Here is a 27,583-nt window from a genome sequence, read left to right on the forward strand (position 1 = left end):
CCTACAACTCAAACCCACATCCATGTCAAGAGTGCTTTATTGTTATATGTCCCAGATAGAACAACGGAATTCTTACTTGCAACAACACAAGAGAATATGTAAGCATAGCACTCTGTAAACAATATAATAAATGAGAAAAAAAGTTCAGTGTAACACTCTGGTGAATATCTTCTGCATCCTTTCCAACTTCCTATAGATCAGCAACCAGAACTGAATACAGAACTCCAATGTGCTTCCATCAATGACTTGTATATCATAATGTCCCAACTTTTGTACCAATTACTCTTCCCAATAAAAACAAGCTCGCCAAACACCTTATTTACCACCCTGTCCACCTGATTCACCACCTTCAACTGTACTCCCAGGTAGACAAAAATTCTGGAAACTCAGCGGATGAGGCAGCATCTATGGAGCAAAGGAAATAGGCAACGTTTCGGGTCGAAACCCTTCTTCAGACTGATGTGAGGGTGGGGCGGGAAGAACAAAGGAAGAGGTGGAGCCAGTGGGCCGAGGGACAGCTGAGAAGGGGAGGAGAAAGTAGGGACTACCTGAAATTAGAGCAGTCTATGTTCATACTGCTGGGGTGCAAACTGCCAGATCTCTCCGTTCTACAACACTCTTCAGATCTCTACCAGTCGCTTGCAAAGCCCTTGACACACCTCACAAATGTCAGTGTTGGGCAGATGAGCAATGCAGCCTCACAGTTCCAATAGACAATAGGTGCAGGAGTAGGCCATTTGGCTCTTTGAGCCGGCACCGCCATTCACTGTGATCATGGCTGATCATCCACATTCAGTACCCTGTTTCTGCCTTCGTGCCATATTCCCTGACTCCGCTATCTTTAAGAGCTCTATCTAACTCTCTCTTGAAAGCATCCAGAGAATTGGCCTCCACTGCCGTCGGAGGGAGAGAATTCCACAGATTCACAACTCTCTGGGTACAAAATGTTTTTCCTCATCTCCGTACTAAATGGCCTACCTCTTATTCTTAAACTGTGGCCCCTGGTTCTGGACTCCCCCAAAATTGGGAAAATGTTTCCTGCCTCTAGCGTATCCAATCCCTTAATAACCTTATATGTTTCAATAAGATGCCTTCTCATCCTTCTAAATTCCCTATGAATACAAGCCCAGCCGCTCCATTCTAAAACATATATATACCAGTCCCGCCATCCCGGGAATTAACCTTGTGAACCTACGCTGCACCCCCTCAATAGCAAGAATGTCCTTCCTCAAATTTGGAGACCAAAGCTGCACACTAAGTCTCACTAGGGCCCTGTACAATTGCAGAATTGTACAATTACAATTACAATTTGCTCCTATAAACAACTACTCTTGCTATGAAGGCCAACATGCCATTAGCTTTCTTCACTGCCTGCTGTACCTGCATGCTTACATTCAGTGAGTGATGAACAAGGACCCCCAGATCTCTTTGTACTTCCCCTTTTCCCAACTTGACATCATTCAGATAATATTCTGCCTTCCTGTTTTTGCCACCAAAGTGGATAACCTCACATTTATCCACATTAAACTGCATCTGCCATGCATCTGCCCACTCATCCAACCTGTCCAAGTCACCCTGCATCCTCATAGCATCCTCCTCACAGTTCACACTCCCACGCAGCATTGTGTCATCTGCAAATTTGCTGATGTTACTTTGAATCCCTTCATCTAAATCATTGATGTATATTGTAAATAGCTGCGGTCCCAGCACCGAGCCTTGGGGTACCCCACTAGTCGCTGCCTGCAATTCTGAAAGGGATCCATTAATCCCTACTCTTTGTTTCCTGTCTGCCATCCAATTTTCTATCCATGTCAGCACTCTAACCCCAACACCATGTGCTCTAATTTTGCCCACTAATCTCCTATGTGGGACCTTATCAAATGCTTTCTGAAAGTCCAGGTACACTAGCTCTCCCTTGTCCATTTTCCTAGTTGAATCCTCTAAAACTTCAGAAGATTAGTCAAGCATGGTTTCCTCTTTGTAAATCCATGCTGACTCGGACCGATCCTGTTGCTGCTTTCCAAATGTCCTGTTATTGCATCTTTTATAATTGACTCCAGCAACTTCCCCACCACCGGTCAGGCTAACTGGTCTATAATTCCCTGTTTTCTCTCTCCTGTCTTTCTTAAAAAGTGGGATAAGATTAGCTACCCTCCAATCCACAGGAACTGACCCTAAATCTATAGAATATTGGCAAATGATCACCAATGCGTCCACGATTTCTAGAGCCACTTCCTTAAGTACCCTGGGATATTTTTTTTAGAAGCATATGTACAAATAATAATAAGTGACAATTTAATTACAGATTTTTTACATAGCTTCAGTTTTTTTTTTTAAAGAGTAAATATAGAAACATAGAAATTAGGTGCAGGAGTAAGCCATTCGGCCCTTCGAGCCTGCACCGCCATTCAATATGATCATGGCTGATCATCCAACTCAGTATCCCGTACCTGCCTTCTATCCATACCCTCTGATCCCGTTAGCCACAAGGGCCACATCTAACTCCCTCTTAAATATAGCCAATGAACTGGCCTCAACTACCCTCTGTGGCAGAGAGTTCCAGAGATTCACCACTCTCTGTGTGAAAAAAGTTCTTCTCATCTCGGTTTTAAAGGATTTCCCCCTTATCCTTAAGCTGTGACCCCTTTAAAGATAAAGTGAGAAAGAGATGACAGAAAGTAATAGAGAGAAGAAGAGAAAAATTAAAGGAGACGCAGAGAGAGACCACCAATGACAAAATAATGGAGATATTAGATCTAGGAAATGTTGAGTGTAACTATTCATTCAGTTTCAACCTTGATTATTTGTTAACCCAAATTTTCAAAAATTCAATAAATGGAGACCATATTCTAACAAAAAGTCTGTTTTGTCAATTAAGACAAGTCTTATTTTTTCCAAATGCAAGGTCTCAGTCATTTCCGTAACCCACAATTTAATTGTGGGGGCTGATGTTTTTTTCCAGCCTTCAGTCCCATCAATCTACCCAACACTATTCCTGCCTAATGCGAATTTCCTTCAGTTCCTCCACTGGCCACTAGCACATCAGGGAGATTGCTTGTGTCTTCCTTAGTGAAGACGGATCCAAAGTTCCCCATAATAAATTCACCTGTTTCAGTCTTCAAGTAAATGGATAGGAAAGATATGATAGGTTAAGCCTTTGTGTAGGAAGGAACTGCAGAGAAGAAATGGATGACGTTTCAATTTGAAGAAGGGTCTCGACCCGAAATATCACCCAACCCGGCCAGACCCAGGAATATCACCCATTCCTTATCCCCAGAGATGCTGCCTGGAGCGCTGTTACTCCAGCAATTTGTGTCTATTTGTTAAACCTTTCCTGTCCATGTGGGACCAGTAGATGGGGCATTTTGGTCGGCTTGGGAAGTTGTATCGAACTCTACTTGTGGCTGTAATTAAGTGGGTAGGCAATTGAAAGGACATTGATTGCTCGGTCGTGTACTTCAGATAGACACAAGGAACAGTAGATGCTGGTTTGGATGCAGCAGTCCTGCCGTGGAAGCTCGACACCCGTCTCTCCTCCAGCTCCCGCCCCATCCGCCCGCCCACCCACCGTGCCTGCGTAAGGCGCAGTGCCGAGCCGCGTCAGCGCCGCTATAAGAGGCTGCGAGGCGGGGCCGCGCTGTAGATGGCGGACTGTTAGCCAGCGGAGGTTACCTTGTGTACGGAGAGCTGCAGTCAACGCCGTTAGACGGAATCGCTCGCAGGAACGCCGGGGCCCAGCGGCCGTTGCTGATCGCCGAGCACGAGCTACGCTCAGCGCGCTAGTTGCCGGAGAGAGCGGGGCCGTGAGTGTGTCCGGCCCGTCCCGTCCCGACCCGCTGCGTGTCCGAACCGAGCCGCCCTCGCTGAGTCTGCGCTCGCACCGTCCGAGCTGCGCCATAAATTGGTGAGTGGCTGGGTTGTCGTGCTTCGCCCCGCACCCTGGGCGGCAGCAGGGGGAGGAGGGGGTGGGATGGGGAGGATTGGCCTGATGGCGCCCGGCTCCGCGGCAACACCCCCGGTCTGAACCAGCGTGTTCCGGAACGATCCGGCCGCCGGCCTCATTCATTCGCAGCGTCTGCCAGCCCGCCCGGCGGTCCCGGGTCGCAGCACCAGGGGGAGCTCGCGGGCGGGGCGGGCGCGGCGCCAGGGCGGGGGGGGTCCAGACGCGCGCGCGGGGGGGGGGAGAGAGAGAGAAACTCCTCATGGGGATGGGGGCTAGAAGCTGGCAGTTCTTGACATGGGGTGGAGCGAAGAGAAAGAGAGGGGCCCCCCCCCCCCCCCCAGGTGGGGGAACAGCAACTCTGGACGGGGGGGGTGGCAGCAAAGAGGAGCCTGTTCTTGACATTGGGGGGGGGGGGGGGAGATGGAGACGGCCCCTGATATGAGGAGAGGGAGCGAGGTAGTTGGATATTGGGGGGGAGAGGAAAGAGAAGAAGGAAGCTACTCTTGACATGGGGGTGAAGGGAGGGAACAGAAGGAGGCTACTCTAAATACGGGGGTAGGAGGAGGCTGCTGTCCTTGATAGGGATCGGGAGAGATGCCCTTGTTTTTTTGGGGGGAAAGAAGAGGAGGCTGCCCTTAATTGGGACGCAGGGCGACTGTCGCCCCGTATTGACCGGTTCCGAGGGCCGAGTGTGCAACCTCGGAGCCCCAGTTAAAGGGAAGATATGTGTGGGAAATAATAGATGACGGTTCGGGTCGATACCCTTCTTCAGACTGAAGAACAAGGGCCCCGAACCGAAACGTCACCTATTTCTTCTTTCCAGAGATGCTGCCTGTCCCGCTGAAAGACTCCAGCCTTCTGTCTTTATCTTCGGTTTAAACCAGCATCTGCCGTTCATTCCCACACCAATGTCAGGGTTAGGGTTAGCCGAGCCGGTCGCTTTTGCTGTTGGCGGGAATACGTTTCCTGTTTGATGTTTTCAAACGTTGCGAAGAGGCGCGAAATGAATGGCGCTTTGAATTTGTTGGAAGTAACTGCCTTGCCGAATCTGTAGAGATTTGATTAAAATGGTTGAAACCCGATTGTTGAACTACAGTGTCCTCTTTAAATGAAGTTGTGGACTCGATACTGATTTGGTTTACTTTGCTTGGATGAAAAAGATCGCCAAATGCATGAACCATTAAAAAAATTATATGGCAGCGAAAAAAGGATTACGGGTTTGTCATTAAAATTTTGAGTGTTTTTCTGACCAATCCTTTAATCTTACTTTCCACTTTGGCGGGGCATTGTTTTGTAATGTGTTTAGAAAATCAATTTTGCATGCATTTCTAATTTCATTGATTCCTGGGATGTCAGGACTGTCTTATGAAGAAAGACTGGATAGACTTGTTTATACTCTCTAGAATTTAGGAGATTGAGAGGGGATCTTATAGAAACTTACAAAATTCTTAAGGGGTTGGACAGGCTAGATGCAGGAAGATTGCTCCCGATGTTGGGGAAGTCCAGGACAAGGGGTCACAGCTTAAGGATAAGGGGAAAATCCTTTAAAACCGAGATGAGACGAACTTTTTGCACACAGAGAGAGGTGAATCTCTGGAACTCTCTGCCGTAGTCGAGGCCAGTTCATTGGCTATAGGGTGATTTCACTAAAGGTCACTGGAGCGTAGATCCGCACCCACGTGACCAAAATTCTCAAGTGGAGGACACTCGAGGGTTCGGTACATGTTAATGGATGGGGAAAAAACGCATTTTCCCACCCGTTAAAAACATAGAAAACGGCGAGGTTGTGAGCTGCAATTCACTGTGCTAGTCGGGGTGACCGTGAGGCACAGCTACCTAGATTTACAGGGGAAAAAAAAGATAGCAAGTAAGGTAAATTCAAGAGGGAACTGAAGGTGCCAAACCGGCGAAAATGAACAGCCGACATTTGCCGTGGATATTTACAGGTCCAAAATATCGGGAATTATCGCGTTTGCTCGCTGAATATCATCAAAAGTAAGGCATTATTAACTTACTTTTGATAAATTCAGCGAGCAAACGCGATAATTTTGAGTTTGGACCTGTAATTATATCGGGAATTTGGACCTGTAAATATCCACAGCAAATGTCGGCTGTTCATTTTCGCCGGTTTGGCACCTTCAGTTCCCTCTTGAATTTACCTTACTTGCTATCTTTTTTTTCCCCTGTAAATCTAGGTGGCTGTGCCTCACGGTCACCCCGACTGGCACAGTAAATTGCAGCTCACAACCTCGCCGTTTTCTATGTTTTTAACGGGTGGGGAAATGCGTTTTTTCCCCATCCACTAACATGTACCGAACCCTCGAGTGTCCTCCACTTGAGAATTTTGGTCACGTGGGTGCGGATCTACGCTCCAGTGACCTTTAGTGAAATCACCCTATATTTAAGAGGGAGTTAGATGTGGCCCTTGTGGCTAAGGGGATCAGAGGGTATGGAGAGAAGGCAGGTACGGGATACTGAGTTGGATGATCAGCCATGATCATATTGAATGGCGGTGCAGGCTCGAATGGCCTACTCCTGCACCTTGTTTCTATGTAACTATAAGGCGCTAAGGCTCCTGTTTTCCCACCGTTCATTTAACTCAAGACCCATGTTAATAATAGAAAAATATTAAGATTCTTCAGGCGATTGGTGACACCAGAATTGGGGGCAGGTGAAGTTCAAAATGGGCTGTTATGAGAATGGTGAGTGGGCCGGACGCAAGTTTGTTTGCTTTCACTGACTTTGTTGTGTAAACATGTGGATCACTAGTTTGGACTCTCATCCTGTCAGCCCTGTTACAGGGTATTGCATTCTTAATGCACCTCAGCAGTTATCTAAACATTCACTGCCACAAACTGGCAGTGATCAAAATTGCAATAGCCCCATGACTATATGATTTGGCTTGGTTAATTTGAATATTCTGACAACTGATTTCTGCTTCTGGAGCATTTTTGTGACAAAAGTTCAAATCTTCAAGAATTCTATTGAATTCCATTCCTATTGAACATGACCTGCGACCAAAATGTTTTGGTTAATACAAATTTAATCTGGATTTATTATTTGCACTTGTTTTTTTAATTTTCTTGTTGGAGATCACATGGTTTGTGAACTGCGGTGAATTATCAATGTGGTACTTTGAACATTATTTCTGCTTAAGTGTTTATCCAATCCTTACGATTGTACGGTTTTATTGAACACTTTTTATGGGAAGAGTTATGAATACTGAAATATTGCAGTATATTTACAATGTGTCCTCTACTTTCCCCAGGATGAAGAACGGTCCACATCTATTGCTGTGTCCACAATGGATTTCATTTCAATCCCTCTAACTGCTGGCTGTTGTAAAGACTGTAAAAGACAGACTATCAAACGCAGTGGATAGCAAATACTGCTGCACAATACCCGTGTGGCGCACATTAGTCGTCATTTTAATTAATCAATTTATTTATTACATATCAAGATATTTTGTTACCTCATTTTGTATATTTAAATCAATAGTATTTTTTTTAAAGAAGATCCATACCTCTAAAGCATTACAAACTCGAGCAATCATGGCGTTGGATGAGTATGTGTGGATGGTTGTGGTTGGTTTCATCATTGCATTTGTTCTGGCGTTCTCAGTGGGAGCCAATGATGTTGCCAATTCATTTGGGACAGCAGTTGGTTCAGGAGTGCTGACACTCAGAAAAGCCTGCATCTTGGCAACAATCTTTGAGACATTGGGTTCTGTGTTACTGGGTGCCAAAGTCAGCGAAACCATCCGTAAAGGAATAATTGATGTGAACATGTTTAACTCGACTCCACAAGTGCTAATGGCTGGGTCGATCAGTGCCATGTTTGGTAAGTAACAAGTGATGCTCTTAGATTCTATATTTATCGTATACCAGTAAATGCAAGTGCCAGGAACTCTTAAAGCTTTTTACTTTAAAAAAACAAAAAAACAATAGTAACAAATCTAGACATTGTTAATATTGTAAATTATGTAATTTTCAATGTCACAAGCACTTTGCAAATTAGTATTCTTTGCCTTGTACAGGTTCTGCTGTCTGGCAGTTATTGGCTTCATTTTTGAAGCTCCCCATATCTGGTACCCACTGCATTGTGGGTGCAACCATTGGTTTTTGTTTAGTGGCTCAAGGAGCTCATGGTGTGAAGTGGCTGCAGTTGCTGAAGATTGGTGAGTTGTAACTTGTTGCTGAATGTTCAGTATTTGTAAATGTATGATGTCACTATGTGTTCATGGGGGGGGAATAAAGTTAACACAGTTGCAAAACTAGACACCCGGCATCCATTGGCCGAAATGTTTTTTCAGTGTTTTTGTCCTAAGCAAATAATAACAGAATGTTCCTTGCAAACAATAACTCTTTTGCTGGAAGAATTAGATGTTATTGGTCAGCATAGTTGAAACTGTGTGCTTGTTTAAAATATTATAGCGAATTAATATTTATTCACTGTAGATTCAAATTTTTTGACAATTTAAATCCCCGTGCTCAAAAAGATTTTAAAATTTGTAATCATTTAGAATTGCGGACATCACCCACAATAAGCAAGTTCGGTATTCCGACTGCACATGCCCAGGTCGTAGGTCACTCTCTATAAACATTCTCGGCAACTGGTGCTGCGTTATGTGCAGGCCTGCGTTTCGTTCGGGGTTGGGTCTTGGGTGCTGTTGAGTTGCTGCTGGGCCTTCCCAGTCCCCTCCTGGGTGTCCCGTCCCTGTCCCTGCCCAGGGGCGGTCGGACGTGCCCTGTCCGATGGCAGCTCCGGACTTGCAGGGGGGGGGGGGGGGGCTGGTGACCGTTGGCTGCGCCTATTGTCTTTTCCAGTGGCTGTTGAGATCTTACATTCTCAGTGGGAAAGATGCCACCGCCCCATGACCCCTCCAGCCTTTCACACTGGGGTACAACAGCCCCCCACAAACCCGGAGGGGAGGGTGACACCCTATTTGAGACGCCACCCAGCCACAGCTTGGGAGAGGCGACACCCGGATTCACTTCTCCTCCACTTATACTCACTGTATCTACAGCGCTTTGTTTGATTTTTGTTGACCTTTGACAAATTCCATGATTCCTTGCGTTTTTCAGAATACCAAACTCGCTTATTGTATTCATTTATATACTTGTAATTTGATCCTATCTCAATCTCAAATGTGTAGCCAGCATTGTAAATTTGTAATTTGGTACTTAATCTGCTGACTACAAATCTGAACCACTTTTCACTGTGCTTTCAGGTTAAGTTGTTTGCCTGTGCTGATATTCATTTCTCTAATTTGTACAGTTGCTTCTTGGTTCATCTCACCACTGCTGTCTGGAATCATGTCTGCTGCTGTCTTTTACTCGGTCCGCTGTTTTATTTTGCGCAAGGTAAGTTATTCATCTTGGGATGTGGGTGCCTTGGTGTTTGGTGCTGATGGGGAGTTCCAGGTTTGCTGTATGGAAAGAATGGCAGTGTACCAGGTATGTGACTTGTAAGTTCCTATGTGCCCATTACAGTCTTTTCTTTCATAGTAGCTGTAATTGGTTTTGGGAGGTGTTGCTGCAGCAGCTTTGGTGATTTCTGCAGTGGAATTTGTACATGGTGTTGCAAAGCCCAGGTGGAAAATTCGTCATTTGGAATATATTTGAAAAATATGGTCTCCACATATCACGGTTATGATGAAAGAAAGATCCACTTGAGTTTAGCCTTGGATTTTTCTCGTCGTTTTCATTGCTTCAAACCTCTGTCATAGTGATACAGCTTGGAAACGGGCCCTTTGGCCCAACTTGCTCACACTCGTCAACATGTCCCAGCTAAATTAGTCCCATCTGCCCACGTTTGGTCCATGTCCCTCCATACCTTGTCTAAGTTCTCCTTAAGGAGGCTTGTGGGAGGCCACATTCAGCCATCTTGCCTTCTCACAGACTGGTACACAACAACTAATGCTTTGTGGTAGGATGTGGATCATGACATGAAGTTTGGTTGCTAACATCTATATTACTAAAAGTCTGTTCTTGACCGGTTTTGGCCATCTGTGCTGCGATTTCCGAGAGAACGCCGCCGCTTACGGCCGTCATTTTTGGCCACATCGCTCAGAGCCCCCCTCCGCTGCATGTGTGCCGAGGATTTTTCCCGTCGATTAAAAATGACAGAGATATTAATGTTTTTACAAAATTCTCCATTCTCTCTGCTGCCCCCGCTGGCGGCAGGGGGGAGGGACTATAAAACCAGGAAGTGGTGTGCCTCACAGTCTCTTCAAGATGGAGGAAGGCAGAGGGTCATGTTTCTCTGAGCTGTGAATAACATTGAACACATGTCTACTCAAATGTAAGTGCCCTTAGTGGTTCTAAAATGCTTGCAGAATGTGTCTATTGGTTCTAAAGCTTGCAAAAAATGTCTCTATTGGTTCTAAAGCTTGCAAAAAAATGACTATTGGTTCTAAAGCTTGCAAAAAAAATGACTATTGGTTCTAAAGCTGGCAAAAATAGTGTATTGGTTCTAAAATGGTTCATACGAGCGCTCCAGAAAGCCCCCCCGCCCGGTTGGCTTGGCTTGGGTGTGTCTTGAAATTGAAAGGCACTACTTACTGCAAATGGTGGCTTGAAGTTGAAAGGCACTACTTACTGCAAATGGTGGATTGGTTGCTTTGACTTGAAGTTGAAAGGCACGACTTCCTGCAAATGGGGGCATGAAGTTGAAATACACTGCTTACTGCAAATGGTGGCTTGGGTGCTTCGGTTTGCAGTTGAAAGGCAGTACTTACTGCAAATGGTAGCTTGGGTGCAATGGCTTGAAGTTGAAAGGCATTACTTACTGCAAATGGTGGCATGAAGTTGAAAGACACCACTTACTTCAAATGGTGGCATGAAATTGAAAGGCACTACTTACTGCAAATGGTGGCATGAAGTTGAAAAGCACTACTTACTGCAAATGGTGGCGTGGGTGCATTGGCTTGAAGTTGAAAGGCATGACTTCCTGCAAATGGTGGCATGAAGTTGAAATACACTGCTTACTGCAAATGGTGGCTTGGGTGCTTTGGTTTGCAGTTGAAAGGCAGTACTTACTGCAAATGGTAGCTTGGGTGCAAAGGCTTGAAGTTGAAAGGCGCTACTTACTGCAAATGGTGGCTTGGGAGCTTTGAAGTTGAAAGGCACTACTTCCTGCAAATGATGGCTTGGGTGTGGCTTGAAGTTGAAAGACACCACTTACTGCAAATGGGGGCATGAAGTTGAAAGCCACTACTTACTGCAAATGGTAGCATGAAGTTGAAATGCATTACTTACTGCAAACGGTGGATTGGGTGCTTTGGCTTGAAGTTAAAAGGCACTACTGTAAATGCATTTACTTCCTGTTTGCACTGTATATTGATTTTAGATAAAACGCCACCACTTACGGCTGTGATTTTTGGGCATCTTACTCAGTCCCCCTCCGCTGAGCAGATGCAGAGAATTATTTCCATCAATGAAAAATAAAAGTGTTATTAGTTTTTTTTTTTTTTTTTTAAATGTTGAGAATCTCACTCCCGTCAATCACTCCATGAAAGCCACACCTTTTCCAGTGGGGGGGGGAGAGGGGTTATAAAACCCGGGAATGTGGGTGTGGCTCAGTCTCTGCAAGATGGAGGAGGGAGAGGTCACGACTCGCTGTCTTTAGTGGCTTTGCACCCTACTTCAAATGGTAAGAAACTGCACTTGAATTTGGCGGCCTTATACCCTGCTTGAAATAGAATTTCAAGGATTAGCCGTGAGTCAACTACCAGCCCACCAGCCGTGAGTAAGTTGCCAGCACAACAGGCTTGATTGACTGAGACGCCAGCCCAAGAATCCATTTGGCGCACAATTTGCATACTAGCCCTCTGGAAACCAGTACCTTCAGCCCATAACACCCATACTAGCACTCCAGAAAGCTCACCCCCCCCCCCCCCCCCCCCAACTGGCCACCAATATTAGAATTGGTGGAGAGGTGGAATATTGTGTTGGATGACCAGTCCTCCTGTGTGAGGCTGGGACCCAACGGGTCCCATTTACTTTAGTAATCTATAAATGTGAGGTTATCTGCATTTCTTTTTTGTTTTTTTACATATGTTTTCGTTTAAATATTTAACTATATTTACATAGAGGTCCACACTCTACACTCAATGTGTATTTTGACACTGGACTCGTATTTAGGTTATACCTGTTATTATTGTAATCCTGATCCCTATGTATCAATATTATTGTTATGTTTATCATTATTCTTTTTTGTTTTTGAAAAGAAAGCTAATAAAAAGATTTAAAAAGAAAAAACTGAGGTGAGAAAACATTTTTCACCCAGAGAGTTGTGAATTTGTGGAATTTCCTGACACATAGGGCAGTGGAGGCCAAATCATTGGATGGATTTAAGAGAGTTAGATAGAGCCCTCGGTGCTAGTGGAATCGAGGGATAGGGGAGAAGGCAGGCACGGGTTATTGTTTGGGGACGATCAGCCATGATCCCAATGAATGGCGGTGCTGGCTCGAAGGGCCGAATGGCCTCATCCTGCACCTGTTTTCTATGTTTCTATCGCTCTGGGTTACTGACATGCATTCTGAGCCAGTGTTGATCGGTATCATGGATGCCTGTATTCCACTGAAACTAAGGATGTGTGACCATACTTTAATTCCTCTGGAGAGGAATCTGCCAATGATATCCATTTCCTTGTACAGTTTTGTAAAAAAAATTGTGAATGGACTTCCGATCAAGTGACTATTGAATAAGCTTATTATGCACGCATTACTCCTTCCAAAGTGATTGAAGCAAGGAGTTATGGACTTTCAAAAAGCCTTAGACACGGTCCCACACGAGATTAGTGTGCAGAATTAGAGCATATGATATTGGGGGTAGGGTAGAGGGTAAAGAGTTGGTTGGCAGACAGGAAACAAAGTAGGAATTAACTGGTCCTTTTCAGAATGGCAGGCAGTGATTCGGGCTTGCCACAAGGCTCGGTGCTGGGACCAGAGTTATTTACAGCATATATTAACAATTTAGACAGGGTAATTAAATGTGGCATCTCTAAGTTTGTGGATGACACAAAGCTGGGTGGCAATGGAGCTGCGATGAGGATGCTTGGAGGCTGCATGGTGACTTGGATAGGTTGGGTGAGTGGGCAGATGCAGTATAATGTGGATAAATGTGAGGTTATCCACTTTGGCAAGAACAGGAAGGCAGATTATTATCTGAATGGTAGGTAGACACAAAATTATGGAGTAACTCAGGCAGGATCTCTGTAGAGGTGGGTGACGTTTCGGGTCGAGATCCTTCTTCAGTCCCTATTATCTGAATGGTGCCAGATTAGGAAAGGGGGAGATGCAACAAGATATGGGTGTGTGCTTGTACATCAGTTCCCTCTTAAAAACTGGGTGTGCTTGTCACTGAAAGTGAGCATGCAGGTGCAGCAGGCAGTAAAGAAAGCTAATGGCATGTTGGCCTTCATTGCGAGAGGTTTTGAGTTCAAGAGCAAAGAGGTCCTGTATTGTGTGCAGTTTTGGTCTCCTAATTTGAGGAAGGACATTATTGCTATTGAGGGAGTGCAGCGTAGGTTCACCAGGTTAATTCCCAGGATAGTGGGACTGACATATGTTAAAATAATGGGTTGACTGGGCTAGTATTCATTGGAATTTAGAAGGATGAGAGAGGATCTTATAGAAACGTATAAAATTCTTAAAGGATTGGACCGGCTAGATGTAGGAAAAATGTTTCCGATGTTAGAGTCCAGAATCAGGGGTCACAGTTTAAGAATAAGGGGTAGGTCATTTAGGACTGAGATGAGGAAAAACCTCTTCACAGAGTTGTGAATTTCTAGAATTTTCTGCCACAGAAAGCAATGGAGGCCAATTCACTAGATGTTTTCAAGAGAGAGTTAGATTTAGCTCTTGGGGCTAAAATTGGGGGTATGGGGGGGGGGGGGGGGGGGGGGGGGAAAGCAGGAATGGGGTACTGATTTTAGATGATCGGCCATGATCATTTTGATTGAGGGTGCTAGCTCAAAGGGCTGAATGGCCTACTGCACCTATTTTTCTATGTTTCTAACAAATGCTGGAGTAACTGAGCAGGACAAGTCAAGTCAACTTTATTTGCCATGTACACATACAAGATGTGAAGTGAAGTGGCAATACCAATAGATTGTCCCAAAACAACAGAACAGAATAGAACAGAACCAGTATTTACATTTTAGAAAACACATTTTAAAAAAAGACACAACACAACAGTAAATTAGTCCCTTGGGAAGAAACTCCGTCTCATCCTCTCTGTTTTCACAGACTCTTCATTTCCTCAGCTGCATGAGGTGGTAAAGGCGTTGCCTTTCCTTACTCACCAGTGCGGCAGTGTGTGTTGTCCATGTCAGATCCTCTGTGCCGTGGACTCCCAGGTATTTAAAGCTGCTCACCCTATCCACAGTAGTCCCATTTATCTCCAGTGGCGTGTATGTCCTCAGATGTTGAGCCCTTCTCAAGTCCACAATCAGCTCCTTAGTTTTTGTGACATTCAAGAGGAGGCTGTTGTCCTGACACCAGAATGCCAGATCAGCCACCTCCTCCCGGTAGGCCTTCTCATCGTTATCGGAGGTCAGGCCCACCACCAACTCGGTGTCATCAACAAACTTGGATGACTGAGTTGGAGCTGAACCTGCAGCCATGTGCGTTTAGGGAGTACAGTAGGAGGCTAAGGACACAACCCTGGGGGATCCTGTGTTCAGGGCAAGACAGACATCGTCTCTGGATAGAAGGAATGGGTAACATTACGGGTTGAAACTCATCAATGGCGAGGGTGACGCAGAGATATGGAAGGGGAAGGTGTGAAAACAGACATCAACAGGGATGATGAACAAGGAAATTATGGAACAGATCATTGTTTGCTAGGGGAAGATGACAACGAAGCATACAAAAATAATATTTAATCAGGAGAACACTCGGACTGGTTGGAGAACTAAGATGGGGGAGGGAAAGAAAAGGTTATGGCATTTCCCGGCAATGAAAAAGCTATTTTCTACCCTAAAATAAGGCCCGAAAATGTACCTGCGTCTTGGAGGTCGAAGGTTAAATTGTAGGCAAGAAAGATAGACTTGGCTATCCCTCAGTATAGTGGCTGAAAAAGGACAGTGCTGCAGGGGGGGGGTTGAGTTATTTCCGCAGCGTGTGTGGAGTCTGACCTGGGTCAGCACGGCAAAGTAGAAAAACTTGGGCTGCCAGGGGAGGGCATGAGCATTGAAAAGGAGGGGGTCGGGGATCATGGCAGCAACTCACTCAGTAGCTCGGCTCTCGCTCTCGTTCTCTCGCTCACTCTCTGTGCTCCCCTAATATATCTGATGTCTTGCAATCCTCTACTCAGTATGTAATGGTAATCATGTGGTCAGATTATCATTTAAATATGGTAGACCGGGGTAGACATTTGCAGTTAGCACAGCCTCGCCCATCTATTTAACGATAATCTCGAACAGGCATTTGCTACGCGTCACACGTGTACATTTAATGACAGATTTAGGCATCTGTTTTCATTCTGGTAGCTCCTCCCATGTTGAAAACACTGGTATTCCTCCTCCCACATTTTGTCCATTTGGTGGTCACAGTGCACAACTGGGACATTTTCCTACATCAAGGCTGTCCAGGTTTGCAACAACAATGATGAAGTAGAAGGTAGACAAAAATGCTGGAGAAACTCAGCGAGCGAGGCAGCATCTATGGAGCTCTATAGATGCTGCCTCACCCGCTGAGTTTCTCCAGCATTTTTGTCTACCTTCAATTTTCCAGCATCTGCAGTTCCTTCTTAAACATGATGAAGTAGAATGTGCTTCTTGAGTAGACTTCTGAAATTTGAATATTGGATTAAGTGGAATGAATAGGAAAGGATTTTGAATTCATCTTTTGTGTTGCAGGCTGACCCTGTGCCAAATGGACTCCGAGCTCTACCTGTCTTCTATGCCTGCACAATTGCAATTAATCTTTTCTCTATTATATACGATGGAACACCTTGTAAGTACCAGCTAGCTTAGAATTTGAATGGATTATTTTGTTGTTTCTTGAAAGCCTTGAAGTAATATTTCAATAGAATTGTACAACGGAGGAATTGACCCCTCAGCGCACCAGGTCCATGCTGACAATTCAACCATCTTTTCACATTTACTTACCAGCACTTGGACCATGGCCAAGTATACCCAGTGCTACTCAAGAGACTTTGGCTCTGCTCGCCCTCGGGGAGTGCCTTCAGATTCCAACCATCCTCTTGGTGAAAAAAGTTGTTATGAGTTCTAATTCAACCACTTGCCTTAAACCTATGCCCCTTAGTTTTAGATACCTCAACCAAGGGGAAAAGATTTTCTCTCCTGTCCTGTATTGCTCTCCATTTTGTACATTTCAATTGAGTTTTCCTCCCACCCCTCTTGTGTCTAATGCATCCAAGGAAATCACTTTTCATATCAAAGCATATTCAGCCCAGAGAACACAACTTCTGTGCTTAAATGAAACTGGTGCATGGTCACTATCTGCTAAGTTTTTTTTTTTTAAACGGCTAGTTGTGATGCATCAAGAACCGAGGATGCCCTGTGTGGGGGCAGTGATTTAATGTGACTGCGAGCTGGTGAATATGTGAAAACTGCAGAAATTAGACACAAGAAAGAATGGGTGACGTTTCGGGTCGAGACCCTTCTGACTGATGTCATGGGAGTGGGTGGTACAGAGATCAAATGTAGTCTGTGAGATAGTAAGACTGGTGGGAGAACTGGGAAGGGGAGTGGGAAAGCAAGGGCTACTTGAAGAAGCTACTTTCTTAATCAATTCTATAACAAGAGTTTTTTAAAGTAGCCTTTGTTTTGTCCCTACATTGATTTATACTGCTGCATTTTAATAATGATAAAAACTAGATTGTGTCTTCTGCTATTCTAGTAATAGAGACATTTGTGGACCATGTACTTTCCCACCCATGACACATCCTTGACCTGGTCTGCTCCACAAATCAACTGGTACTCGACCTCCATCCTTGCCTCTTCCCACTCTCTGATCATAAGCTTATATGGTTCACCATCCCTTCTCCGACACCTCGCCCCCGCTTCCTCCGAGAAATCACCCTCCGTAATCTAAAATCCATTGATCCCCACCATCTCTCTGACCTGCTCTCCACCACTCTCCCCCTGGACTCAACCCCCATCTCACCTGATGATCTCACAATCCATCTCAACTCCACCTTGTCTACCTCCCTTAACACTATGGCCCCCCCTCAAAACAAGAAACGTAACTTTCAACACATTTTCACCCTGGTACACACCTGCACTTCGTAAACTGAAACAGACTGGTCGCCGACTTGAACGACTCACAAAGAAATCATCTCTCACAGTCCACCTTGAAGCTTACAAACTCCACCTCACTTGCAAAATCTGCCTACCTCTCCTCCATATTCACCGATCCCTGCCTAAACCACAGAACCCTCTTCTCCACAGTGGACAACCTCCTCAAGCCTCGAGCCAATACTCTCCCTACCTCTACTCCAGATCTCTGCAACTCATTCCTCCACTATTTCGCTGATAAAATCAGCACCATCTATCAATCTTTATCCCCTGTACCCGACTCCCCAGCATCTACTCCACCACCTACCAAGGCTCCTCCTTTCAACATCTCCACTGACCTCCTTACCCCTCCTCCACACTGCTTCCTCTCCCAGTTTGACCTGGTCACCCCTATTGAAATCTCCAAACTCATCAGCTCTTCCAAACCCACTACCTGCTCCCTCGACCTTCTCCCCACTCCCCTGCTGAAGTCCTGCCTCCCCGTTCTCTGCCCCTACCTCACTAATCTCTTCAACTCCTCCCAAGGAATTGTCCCCTCCGATTTCAAAACTGCTGCTGTTACACCAATCTTAAAGAAACTTGGTCTTGATCCCTCCTCTCTCATTAACTACCGCCCAATCTCAAACCTCCCCTTTCTTTCAAAAACCCTGAGCGTATCGTTGTGTCGCAACTTCATTCCCACCTCCTTGCGTATAACCTACTTGAACCCCTCCAATCTGGCTTTTGCCCCCTCCATAGCACAGAAACTGCTCCTCAGTCCTCAACGACCTCCTCACCTCTGCTGACACTGGTTCCCTCAACATCCTCATCCTCCTCGACCTGAGCACAGCCTTCGATACAGTGAACCATAACATCCTGCTCACCAGACTCAAAGACCTCGGCATTGAAGGCTCTGCACTCAGCTGGCTCCGTTCCTACCTTTCCAACAGATCCCACTTCATCTCTCTCCACAACCACACCTCTGCTACAGCCACAGTCACTCAAGGCGTTCCCCAAGGCTCCGTACTCGGCCCCCTCCTCTTCATCATCTACATCCTCCCCCTTGGTCAGATACTCCGCCACTTCAACCTGGACTTCCACTGTTACGCTGATGACACCCAGATCTACCTCGGCACCAAATCCCCCCACAACCCGCCCCCCCCCCCCCCCCTCTCCCATATCAACTCCTGTTTGTCAGCTATAAAAACCTGGATGCAACATAATTTCCTCAAACTCAACAGCGATAAGACAGAATTCCTCCTCATAGGCTCCAAAGCCACACTCGGCAAAATCAATAACCCCACTCTCACCATCGATGGCACCACTGTCTCCCCATCTCCCCAGGCCCGCAACCTTGGCGTGATCTTTGATTCCACCCTCTCCGTTGAGCCTCACATCCGCCATGTCATTGACTCATCCATGCCTTCATCTCCTCCCGACTGGACTACTGCAACTCACTTCTCCTTGGCATCAGCTCCACCTACATCAACCGACTCCAACTGGTCCAGAACGCAGCCGCCCGACTCATGACCCACACCAAATCCTGGCATCACATCACTCCAGTCCTCAAGCAACTTCACTGGCTTCCCATCTCCCACCGGATCAACTACAAAATCCTGGTCCTCACCTACAAAGCCCTCCACCATCTGCCCCCCCCCCCCCCCCCCCCCCCCCCCCCCCCCCCCCCCCCCCATATCTCACTGACCTCTCTCCCCCTACCAACCCTCACGGTCCCTCAGATCCACATCAGCCGGTCTCCTCTCCATCCACAAGTCCAACCTCTGCAGTTTTGGGGACAGAGCCTTCTCCAGGGCAGCTCCCAGGCTCGGGAACTCCCTCCCCCAACTGATCCGCAATTCCGTGTCCCCCACCATCTTCAAGTCCCACCTCAAGACCCATCTCTTCACCTCTGCCTATCCTATCCCACGTCCCCCTCCCTTGTCATCTGTGCATTAATTGCCTCGTATTGTGTTTTGTATTGAATTCTGTCTTTACTTTGTGTACTAGTCATGTCTCTACTATTTATTTCATTCCCCTTACATGTTTTTCTTCTACCTACTAAATTTTTGTAAGGTGTCCTTGAGACTCTTGAAAGGCGCCCATAAATAAAATTTATTATTATTATTATGTATCAGTAAATTTCTGAGTTTTATTTTATTGGTTTGTGGTATTCAGTCTTTTTTGTCTCACCTTTTCAGTTGATGTTTAATTAGGGACGGTTAGAAATTATGATATGTTAGATTAGTTCTTGTGATTCTGAAGTAATCAATTTCATTTCCTAGTACTGGGATTTGACCGGATTCCATTCTGGGGTACAATTTTGATTACATTGGGAAGTGGTGTGATCTGTGCACTCATCGTCTGGTTCATCGTCTGTCCCCGAATGAAGAGAAAAATCGAAAGTAAGTGAAATTTAGAGACTTCCATGGTCGAAATGCCACGGTGAGCTTTCAGGTGAGTGAAAGGAGATTGGAGGTGTTGGGTGACGGGGTATGTTTTGTGAATGTTAACACTTGACTTAACTGAAAAAAATGTCCCATATAAACTCATGATAAACAACGTCTTTCCCTTTATAATGAATTGGGTGCAATTTGTTGTGACTCGTATTTGTTTAGAGAAAAATATCATCAGGTTAAAGGTAGGCTGGGACCTTAATGTAAACTGTCCACGCCTCACTTCCAATGGCCACCCTTACTCCAGGATGCGGGGAAATATTACATAATAAAGCTGGAATAAAACACAAAATGCTAAAACACTCAGCTGGTCAGGCAGCATTCATCGAAAAAAAAGATTAACATTTCAGCATCAAGACCCTAAGGCGGATTTATAAAGTTGGTCTTTGATTCCTTTTCAGGCACCTAGGTATGCTAAAATCTGTAAGTATACTTTGTAGGAAGTAACTCTAGATAATTGTACCACTGCTTCTGTTACTGATCTGGAGTTTGGAGTGGTATTTTGATGTTTTATTTGCCATTAATTTATAGACTGGTTTTACTGATTTGCTGTAAATTGGTGTTGGGCTGAACATATAACCTCTGGTGGAGTAAATAGTGGGCACTGCCTCCAGTTAAAACTACTGTACTCTACTGAATTGTGGCTTTATGGCTGCAGATTGTGAAATCAGATGCAATCATTTGAGTATCGGGAATTCTTGATTCAATGGAATGATGCATGGGATGTCTTAGTTGAGGAAGCCATAAGTATATTCCATCAAACTGTCATGCTAGTAATCTCTAATTGGATGCAGAATGGTGTCAGCTTTGCATCACCTTGCTATTTTAACATGCTATGTACTTTTGGTGTTTGACTATGTAGAAGTTGTTGCCTTTAGGGGTTGGTGGGGGAAGTACTTAGTAATGCCAAGTGACTGATTCACTAAAATTAATAGCATTTTATTTTAATTCTGAATTGATGTAAACATTTTAATTGTGTATTTTATGTTCAGAGACTAAAATTTACTAATTTATTTTGGTATTTGTGCTCAACAGGAGAGAGAAAGGCTAATGTAGATAACAATGTAATGGATAAGAAAAGTGAGGATTACTATTCGGTATCCAAGGATGTCGTGGAAGAGACCCATTTTAAAGTTCCTTTGGCTGATTCATCATCTGATGTCAAGACCCCTGTGGCCGATGCAGTTTCTGCTGTTTTGCCCATGAAGCAGAGTGGAAGAATTGCTTTTGTAGGGGATTCAGCAGAGGATGTTGGAAAGGATGGTGTTTCTAGTGGAGAGATAAAGGAAACTAATATTGATCGTGTGATGAATGGTAAGAGATTAAATTGTGCAATATATAAATGACATATTTCAACTTTCAGGCTTTTTCTTTCTGTTCCTTGCTGGTAGTCATCTCAGCTGGATTCTGATGGTCATCTTAGAGCCAACAGATTTGGAGGGAAATACAAACAATTTAGTTTGAATGTTTGTAGATGCTTTAAAGCTACTGCTGTCTGAAGTGGATCAATATGGTATTATGATACAATATGATACGTTTTGTATTTGAACTGACATTTTTCTATAGAGCAAATAGCTCTCTACCAAGTAGTGAGTTCGTGGAGTTGTGTAAGTAGGTTTATTGACCAAGTATTCACATACAAGGAATTTGCCTTGGTGCTCCGCCCACAAGTAACAACATGACATATAGTGACAGTTACGGATGACTCGGAAAACACTAAACATTATTGATAAAACACCATTGATCAAGCATGTGAACCAACAAAATACCAGATCAAAGGGAGGCTACAGATTTTTGGCTGTTGAGTAGAGCAACTACTCGTGGATAAAAACTTTTTATGTCTGGCTGCGGCAGCTTTGACAGTCCGGAGTCGCCTTCCAGAGGGAAATGATTCAAAGAGTTTGTGGCCCGGGTGAGAGGGGTCAGAGATGATCTTGCCCGCTCCCTTCATGGCCCTTGCAGTGTACAGTTCATCAATGGAGAGAAGGTTGCAGTCAATCTCTGCTGATTGGACGATTCGCTGCAGCCTCCAGGTGTCGTGCTTGGTGGCTGAGCCAAACCAGACCATGATGGAGAAGGTGAGGACAGACTCTACAATGGCTGTGTAGAATTGGACCATCATTGCCTGTGGCAGATTGTGCTTCCTCAGCTGCCGCAGGAAGTACATCCTCCGTTGTGCCTTTTTGACTGGAATCGATGGTAGCCACCCACTTAAGGTCCTTGGAAATTATGGTTCCCAGGAACTTAAAAGACTCCACAGATGTGACTGTGGTGTTGTTGATGGTGAGTGGGGTGAGAGGAGGGGGAGCTCTCATAAAGTCTACAATCAATTCCACTCTTAAGAGCCTTGAGCTGTAGGTTGATACGATGGCACCAGGACGCCAGCTGTGACATTTCCTGTCCGTAGGCAGATTCTTCCCCATCCTGGATCAGTCCAATCAGGGTTGTGTCATCCGCAAACGTGAGAAGCTTGATAGAGGTGGCTGGAGATGCAGTCGTTGGTGTAGAGATGAGAGTGCCCAGCCTTGCGGTGCTCCTATGCTGAACGTTTGAGGGTCCGAGATGTGCTTTCCCAGCCTCACATGCTGCTTCCTGTCTGTCAGGAAGCTGGTGATCCACCGACAGAGGGGTTCGGGCACAGTCAAACTCGGAAAGTTTGGAGTGTAGTAGCTCTGGCACAATGTTGTTGAATGCAAAGCTAAACTTGATGACCTTGAATTCAAAATTCTAAAATTGTTGATTATCTGGTGATGGCCTCACCTTGAAAGAGGCATAGTTTTTCATTGGGTAAATGTGATTTATTTATTCTGGATGTAAAACTTGAGATTTAAGTAATGTTTAAAATATATATTTTTTTAGAAAGGCTGATTATTTTCTTCCTGGTGAGATTTATTTTAACTTTCACTCCAGTAAATTGCTGGTATTTTTCCACATGGAGCTGATTAAAAGCTTGCCTATACTCCCAATTGTAACCATCTTTTGAACCTGGTAAAATGTAACTATGCAAGGGATTTGAGTGGCACCATGCTTTTACGAATCGTTTCATGCTTTGAGACTAGTCTCTTCTAATGTGGTAAGCAAATTAAATATAATTGCAGATATTGAAAATCTGGAATAAAAGCAGGAAACACTGAGTTATGCAGAAATTGGTTATTTGGCATAAGTTGGCCTTGCTGTCCCTGAGCTTGTCCCATTTGCTTGAGTTTGCCCCATATCCCTTGATCTTTATCACACACTAAAGTCGCCTAAGTGGGGCAGGCCCATTACTACCTAATGGCGGAAATACTTAAGTCGAACAACCTTGGGCTAATGACTTATTAGTTTTCCTAGTTGAGATAAATTTAAGTTGGGTTTTTTATTTTGTTCTCTTCCTCTTCTGTTGCCCCTTTGCCACTAACCTCTGCCCACCCATCTTAATCTGCCTCATCAGGTGACAAACTTGTCTATTGCCACTTGCAACAACTACCCTGACTACACCTCCCACTCTCTCTTGTAAGAGCATCCACCGTCCATTTCTTTATTTCTCTGTTGCGAGTTTGGGAGATGAGGTTTTCCACTGTAGGGTTGGGGTTTTCAGGAAATGGGGCTTACCCCACCACCCTTGGTTGGAGCCCTTGCCCGCTTCTCCATTTTGTGCATTTCTGTTCTTGCCTGTCTTTTCCAACACAGCTGGGGTAGTCTCTTGCTTCATGCCTTTTCACCCCACCAGCTGCTACATCCAGCCCAATAATCTTTGACACTTCCACCAGCTACCACATACCACCAACAGCCATATCCCCCAATCCACCCCTTTTTGCAGACATTTCTGTTGCTCCCTGTTCACTCATCCGTCGACCTCCTCGCGTCTCTTGATGCCATCCAGGGACCTCAACAATCCTCCGGAGAGGCAGATATTCAGTTACACATCTTACAACTTTGTCTGTATTTGGTGCTCACTGTTGCCTGTACATCAGTGCGACTAGGTGACCATTTTACTGAGCACCTGTTCTCTGCCATGTTCTTTTGCCATGGTCATCTGGAGCTCCCTGTTGCAGGCCATTTTAGTTTCTCTTCCCATTCCCACACCAATCTCTGCCATGTTTCCTCTACTGCAAGGGCGAGGCCAAATGAAAGTACAGAATAGGCACGTATCCCTTTTCTGTCCTGAGCTACCCAGATACCCCGCACGCTTTCCAAACCCAGCCCTTGTCAATCCCTTTCCCTCCTGCACTGTCTGTCTACTACCCATCTGTTCCCATCTGAATAAAAAAACATTAAGGAAGCAGGCTGAGGATGTCGCTTTGGGTATCGGTGTGTTATAGATGGACGGCATTCTTAGCTGTTGACAGCAAAAAAGGGAACAATTGGAGATGGGCTACATGAAAATGAATGTAAAGGAAATTGGCAACAAAGGTAATAAAACTTGAAAGCAGGAAGTAGGAAATGATGAACAGTTGTGTAACCAGCGGTAATAGATGCCATTGTTTCTGTTTGTGATTTCTTGTAGGTACTATGCAGTTTGGAAGTAATCATGTGCAGTTCAACCAGGTTATCAATAACCAAACAAGTAGCCACAGTGGTCACTATCACACTGTGCACAAGGATTCAGGATTGTACAAGGAATTACTTCACAAGTTGCACTTGGCAAAAATGATAGATTGTGCTGGAGAACCAGGAAGCAGGCCACTACGTCGCAACAACAGCTATACCTGTTACACCATGGCAATCTGTGGCATGCCTCTCGATTCCTTCAAACCCAAGGAAGCAGAAGCAAAGGCAGAGGAAATGGAAAAACTGACATCTGGCTTGGAATCGAAGAAACGTGTCCGGCAGGACAGTTACAGTAGTTACTGTAATGCAATGGCAGATTCAAATAAACCATCTGAGGAGAGAGGTGTGAAACTTGAAATTGAACAGACGGACCGCAAGTGCAGTGATGGGTCTATGGATGAATGGCGTGAGCAGGAGAAGCCTGAAGTTTCATTATTGTTCCAATTCTTGCAGATCCTAACAGCCTGCTTTGGCTCATTTGCTCATGGTGGCAATGATGTCAGGTAAGTAACATTGCTTTTTTTAATCCCTTGACAGAAATTAACGATTAATTTGGTTTTGCCTGGCTATGTTTCCATCAGGAACTGACAATTATGGAAAACAAGAGCTGTTTAGCATGAGGAATAAAACATTGAATTTATACAAGATTTGCTTTTAGACTGATGGTCAGAAGGCATTTACATGGAAGTGTATAGAGGTTCCACAGGCATCTCTGGAAATGTTAGGTTTAACATTCAAAATAATACAAATGAAAAGAACCAGTAATTTGAAAAACAATTGTTTTTGCTACAAGTATTAGAAAGAAACTTAAACTTTTTGTATATGGACAAAAGACAAACATGTTACTGAAGCACAAAGGGGACTGTAGTAATATTTAAAGGATGGATACAAAGAAAAGGATTAAACCAGTTATAAAACTAGTATTGGCAGGCAGTTTGTCCTGGGTTTGCAGGCTTCTTAGGCAGATATTCAGATATTTGTTTACATCAAAACGAAATTGTTGAGACTTGTCAGCTTGCCTTTATTCCATGACATTAACTGAATTCTCCTTTTCTTTGTTTAGCAATGCAATTGGCCCCTTGGTTGCTTTATGGGTTGTTTACGATACAGGAGATGTTAATTCAAAGAGTGACACTCCAGTCTGGCTTCTGCTCTATGGAGGTGTGGGCATCTGCCTTGGTTTGTGGGTCTGGGGTCGTAGAGTTATTCAGACCATGGGCAAGGATCTGACACCAATTACTCCCTCAAGGTAAGCAATCTTCCTCTTTAAGAAAAGACAATGGGATATTCTTATTGCTCCTTTTTTCCTCAACCTACCCTATGTAATGGAAGTGAGGCTAAATGTAACGTTCTATATCTTGTTAAAATTCTGTGTAATTACTAAAACCCTTTAAATTTGGAATTGCAAAGTTTTTAAACTGTGCTTGAAATAAAGAATGTTGACTACAGTAAAGTGGGAAACTCACATTTCTAAAATGGAATCGAGCAATCCCATCAGACTGAGTATAATTACAAGCTTTGCAGTAGGAGTCATAAAGCATAAGAACAGGTTATTTGGACTACACCAACCAACATGTGTCAGGTTGGTTGGTGGACAAGGGACAGAAGTTTAGGGGTAATATGAGGGGGAACTTCTTTACGCAGAGAGTGGTAGCGGTGTGGAATGAGCTTCCAGTGGAAGTGGTGGAGGCAGGTTCATTGGTATCATTTAAAAATAAATTGGATAGGCATATGGATGAGAAGGGAATGGAGGGTTATGGTATGAGTGCAGGCAGGTGGGACTAAGGGGAAAAAAAATTTGTTCGGCACGGACTTGTAGGGCCGAGATGGCCTGTTTCCGTGCTGTAATTGTTATATGGTTATATATCTTCCTGCCTGCGTTTAGCCCATATCCTCTCACTATTTTGTACACCTTTAGAAGATCACCCCTCATCCCCGTACGCTCCAGGGAATAGAGTCCTAGCCTGCTCAACCTCCTACAACTCAGGCGCTCAAGTCCTGGCAACATCCTTGTAAATCTTCTCTGCATCCTTTCCAGCTTCGCAACATCTTTCTTATAACATGGTGCCCAAAATAGAACACAATATTCTAAATGCGGCCTCACCAACATCTTGTATAACTGCAACATGACCTCCCAACTTCTATACTTCTATATGGTTTTCCATAGGTTTCCTGCAGACTTGAATCTTATCATTTTACATTTTAAGAATGGCCACCCCTTGTGGATCCCTTGACCCTGAATGAGTTTAAAGCAGCATACTGTTACTCAGCCTAAAAACTTTGGGAATAGTGGCTCTTTTATTTTATCTGCAGAATTCCCCTCGGGAAGTGATAGCATTGCGCCATTGGATTTACATTTGTGATTTGTAAATTAGCTAGAAATTGTATTCCAGCAGACTAACTAATGGAGTGGACTGATGTTATCTATTTTCTTTTATAGTGGTTTCAGCATTGAATTGGCCTCTGCTCTTACAGTAGTTATTGCTTCAAATATTGGTCTTCCTGTTAGCACAACACATTGTAAGGTAAGTGCCAATTGTGACCAACTAATCAAGAGTTTGTGTAAATATAAACAGCTAATTTTCTTGATGTAGTGTAATGATCATGACTGGTCAGTTTCAATGCCTTTGGGCATGAGATTTGCAGTTGAAATTTTTGTTCAGTCTATGAATGTCAAGGTATTGTTCAACATATTACTGACATAATTTGCTAAAACATGCTTCCTTTTTATTAAAACTGACAAGCTGCATTTTGTTTCTGCAGGTTGGGTCAGTTGTTGCTGTTGGCTGGATGCGTGCAAAAAAAGCTGTTGACTGGCGCCTCTTTAGAAACATCTTCATGGCGTGGTTTGTTACAGTCCCAATCGCTGGTCTTATTAGTGCTGCCATCATGGCTCTATTCAAATATGCTATCTTGAAAAGGGACTGAATACCACCGATCTTCAGGAGAGTGTTGCTATGGTTGTAACCCTGTGCTACTGTAGACCTGTTTATTCAGATTGTTTAATGTGAAACCTGTTCAATGGCAGTCAAAGCTTTAACTTTTAACATCAATGTTTTAAGGGAGTCCAATCTTGACTAAATATGCTGTTTATTTTCTTTTACTTTTTGACTTTTAATTTGAAGGCCATTGTCTTTTTTTGTAGAGTTTATTACCGCATGTTTTAATCAAGGTGTATTGTTATTTAAAACTGTGAACTGAGCTTTTGACATTTAGCACAAATGTATGCCTGAAGCACTACATTAAGATCGAGCCACATGGTAAGCAACTTGTATGTCCATTTAAAGCCATGTTGAGGTACCAAAGAGCGGAGCATTCAGAGTCTTCCATTTAAATCTACCAACAATAGAAAGTCAAATATTTGTAATTGAATCTGTCAAATGTTCATTAAAGATTAGCACACCTTGA

At 44.3% G+C, this 27,583-nt stretch overlaps 2 protein-coding genes across 2 annotated transcripts in view; one reads left to right on the forward strand and one right to left on the reverse strand.

The window, feature by feature from the left end:
* Positions 1–3,898, reverse strand: part of LOC129713156 (cytosolic purine 5'-nucleotidase-like) — a 219,023-nt gene extending 215,125 nt beyond the window's left edge. Inside the window, exon 1 of the mRNA XM_055661990.1 lies at positions 3,673–3,898. Within this exon, the coding sequence (XP_055517965.1) occupies positions 3,673–3,898 (226 nt within the window). The remainder of the gene's footprint in view (positions 1–3,672) is intronic.
* Positions 3,618–27,583, forward strand: LOC129713157 (sodium-dependent phosphate transporter 1-like). The gene is made up of 11 exons (XM_055661992.1): positions 3,618–3,904; positions 7,212–7,783; positions 7,980–8,120; positions 9,221–9,306; positions 15,810–15,906; positions 19,475–19,594; positions 20,681–20,959; positions 24,132–24,678; positions 25,239–25,424; positions 26,616–26,700; positions 26,939–27,583. The coding sequence occupies exons 2-11, from the start codon at positions 7,495–7,497 to the stop codon at positions 27,101–27,103; spliced, it is 1,995 nt and encodes a 664-aa protein (XP_055517967.1). The 5' UTR covers positions 3,618–3,904; positions 7,212–7,494; the 3' UTR covers positions 27,104–27,583.

Source organism: Leucoraja erinacea, chromosome 35 (assembly GCF_028641065.1).
Source record: "Leucoraja erinacea ecotype New England chromosome 35, Leri_hhj_1, whole genome shotgun sequence".
Taxonomy (NCBI): domain Eukaryota; kingdom Metazoa; phylum Chordata; class Chondrichthyes; order Rajiformes; family Rajidae; genus Leucoraja; species Leucoraja erinaceus.

Coding starts and splice junctions, on each gene's coding strand:
- LOC129713157 (XM_055661992.1), top strand. CDS start 7,495: ATGGCGTTGGATGAGTATGTGTGGATGGTTGTGGTTGGTTTCATCATT. Junction 7,784..7,979: donor GTCGATCAGTGCCATGTTTG/GTAAGTAACAAG, acceptor TGCCTTGTACAG/GTTCTGCTGTCTGGCAGTTA. Junction 9,307..15,809: donor GCTGTTTTATTTTGCGCAAG/GTAAGTTATTCA, acceptor TTTGTGTTGCAG/GCTGACCCTGTGCCAAATGG.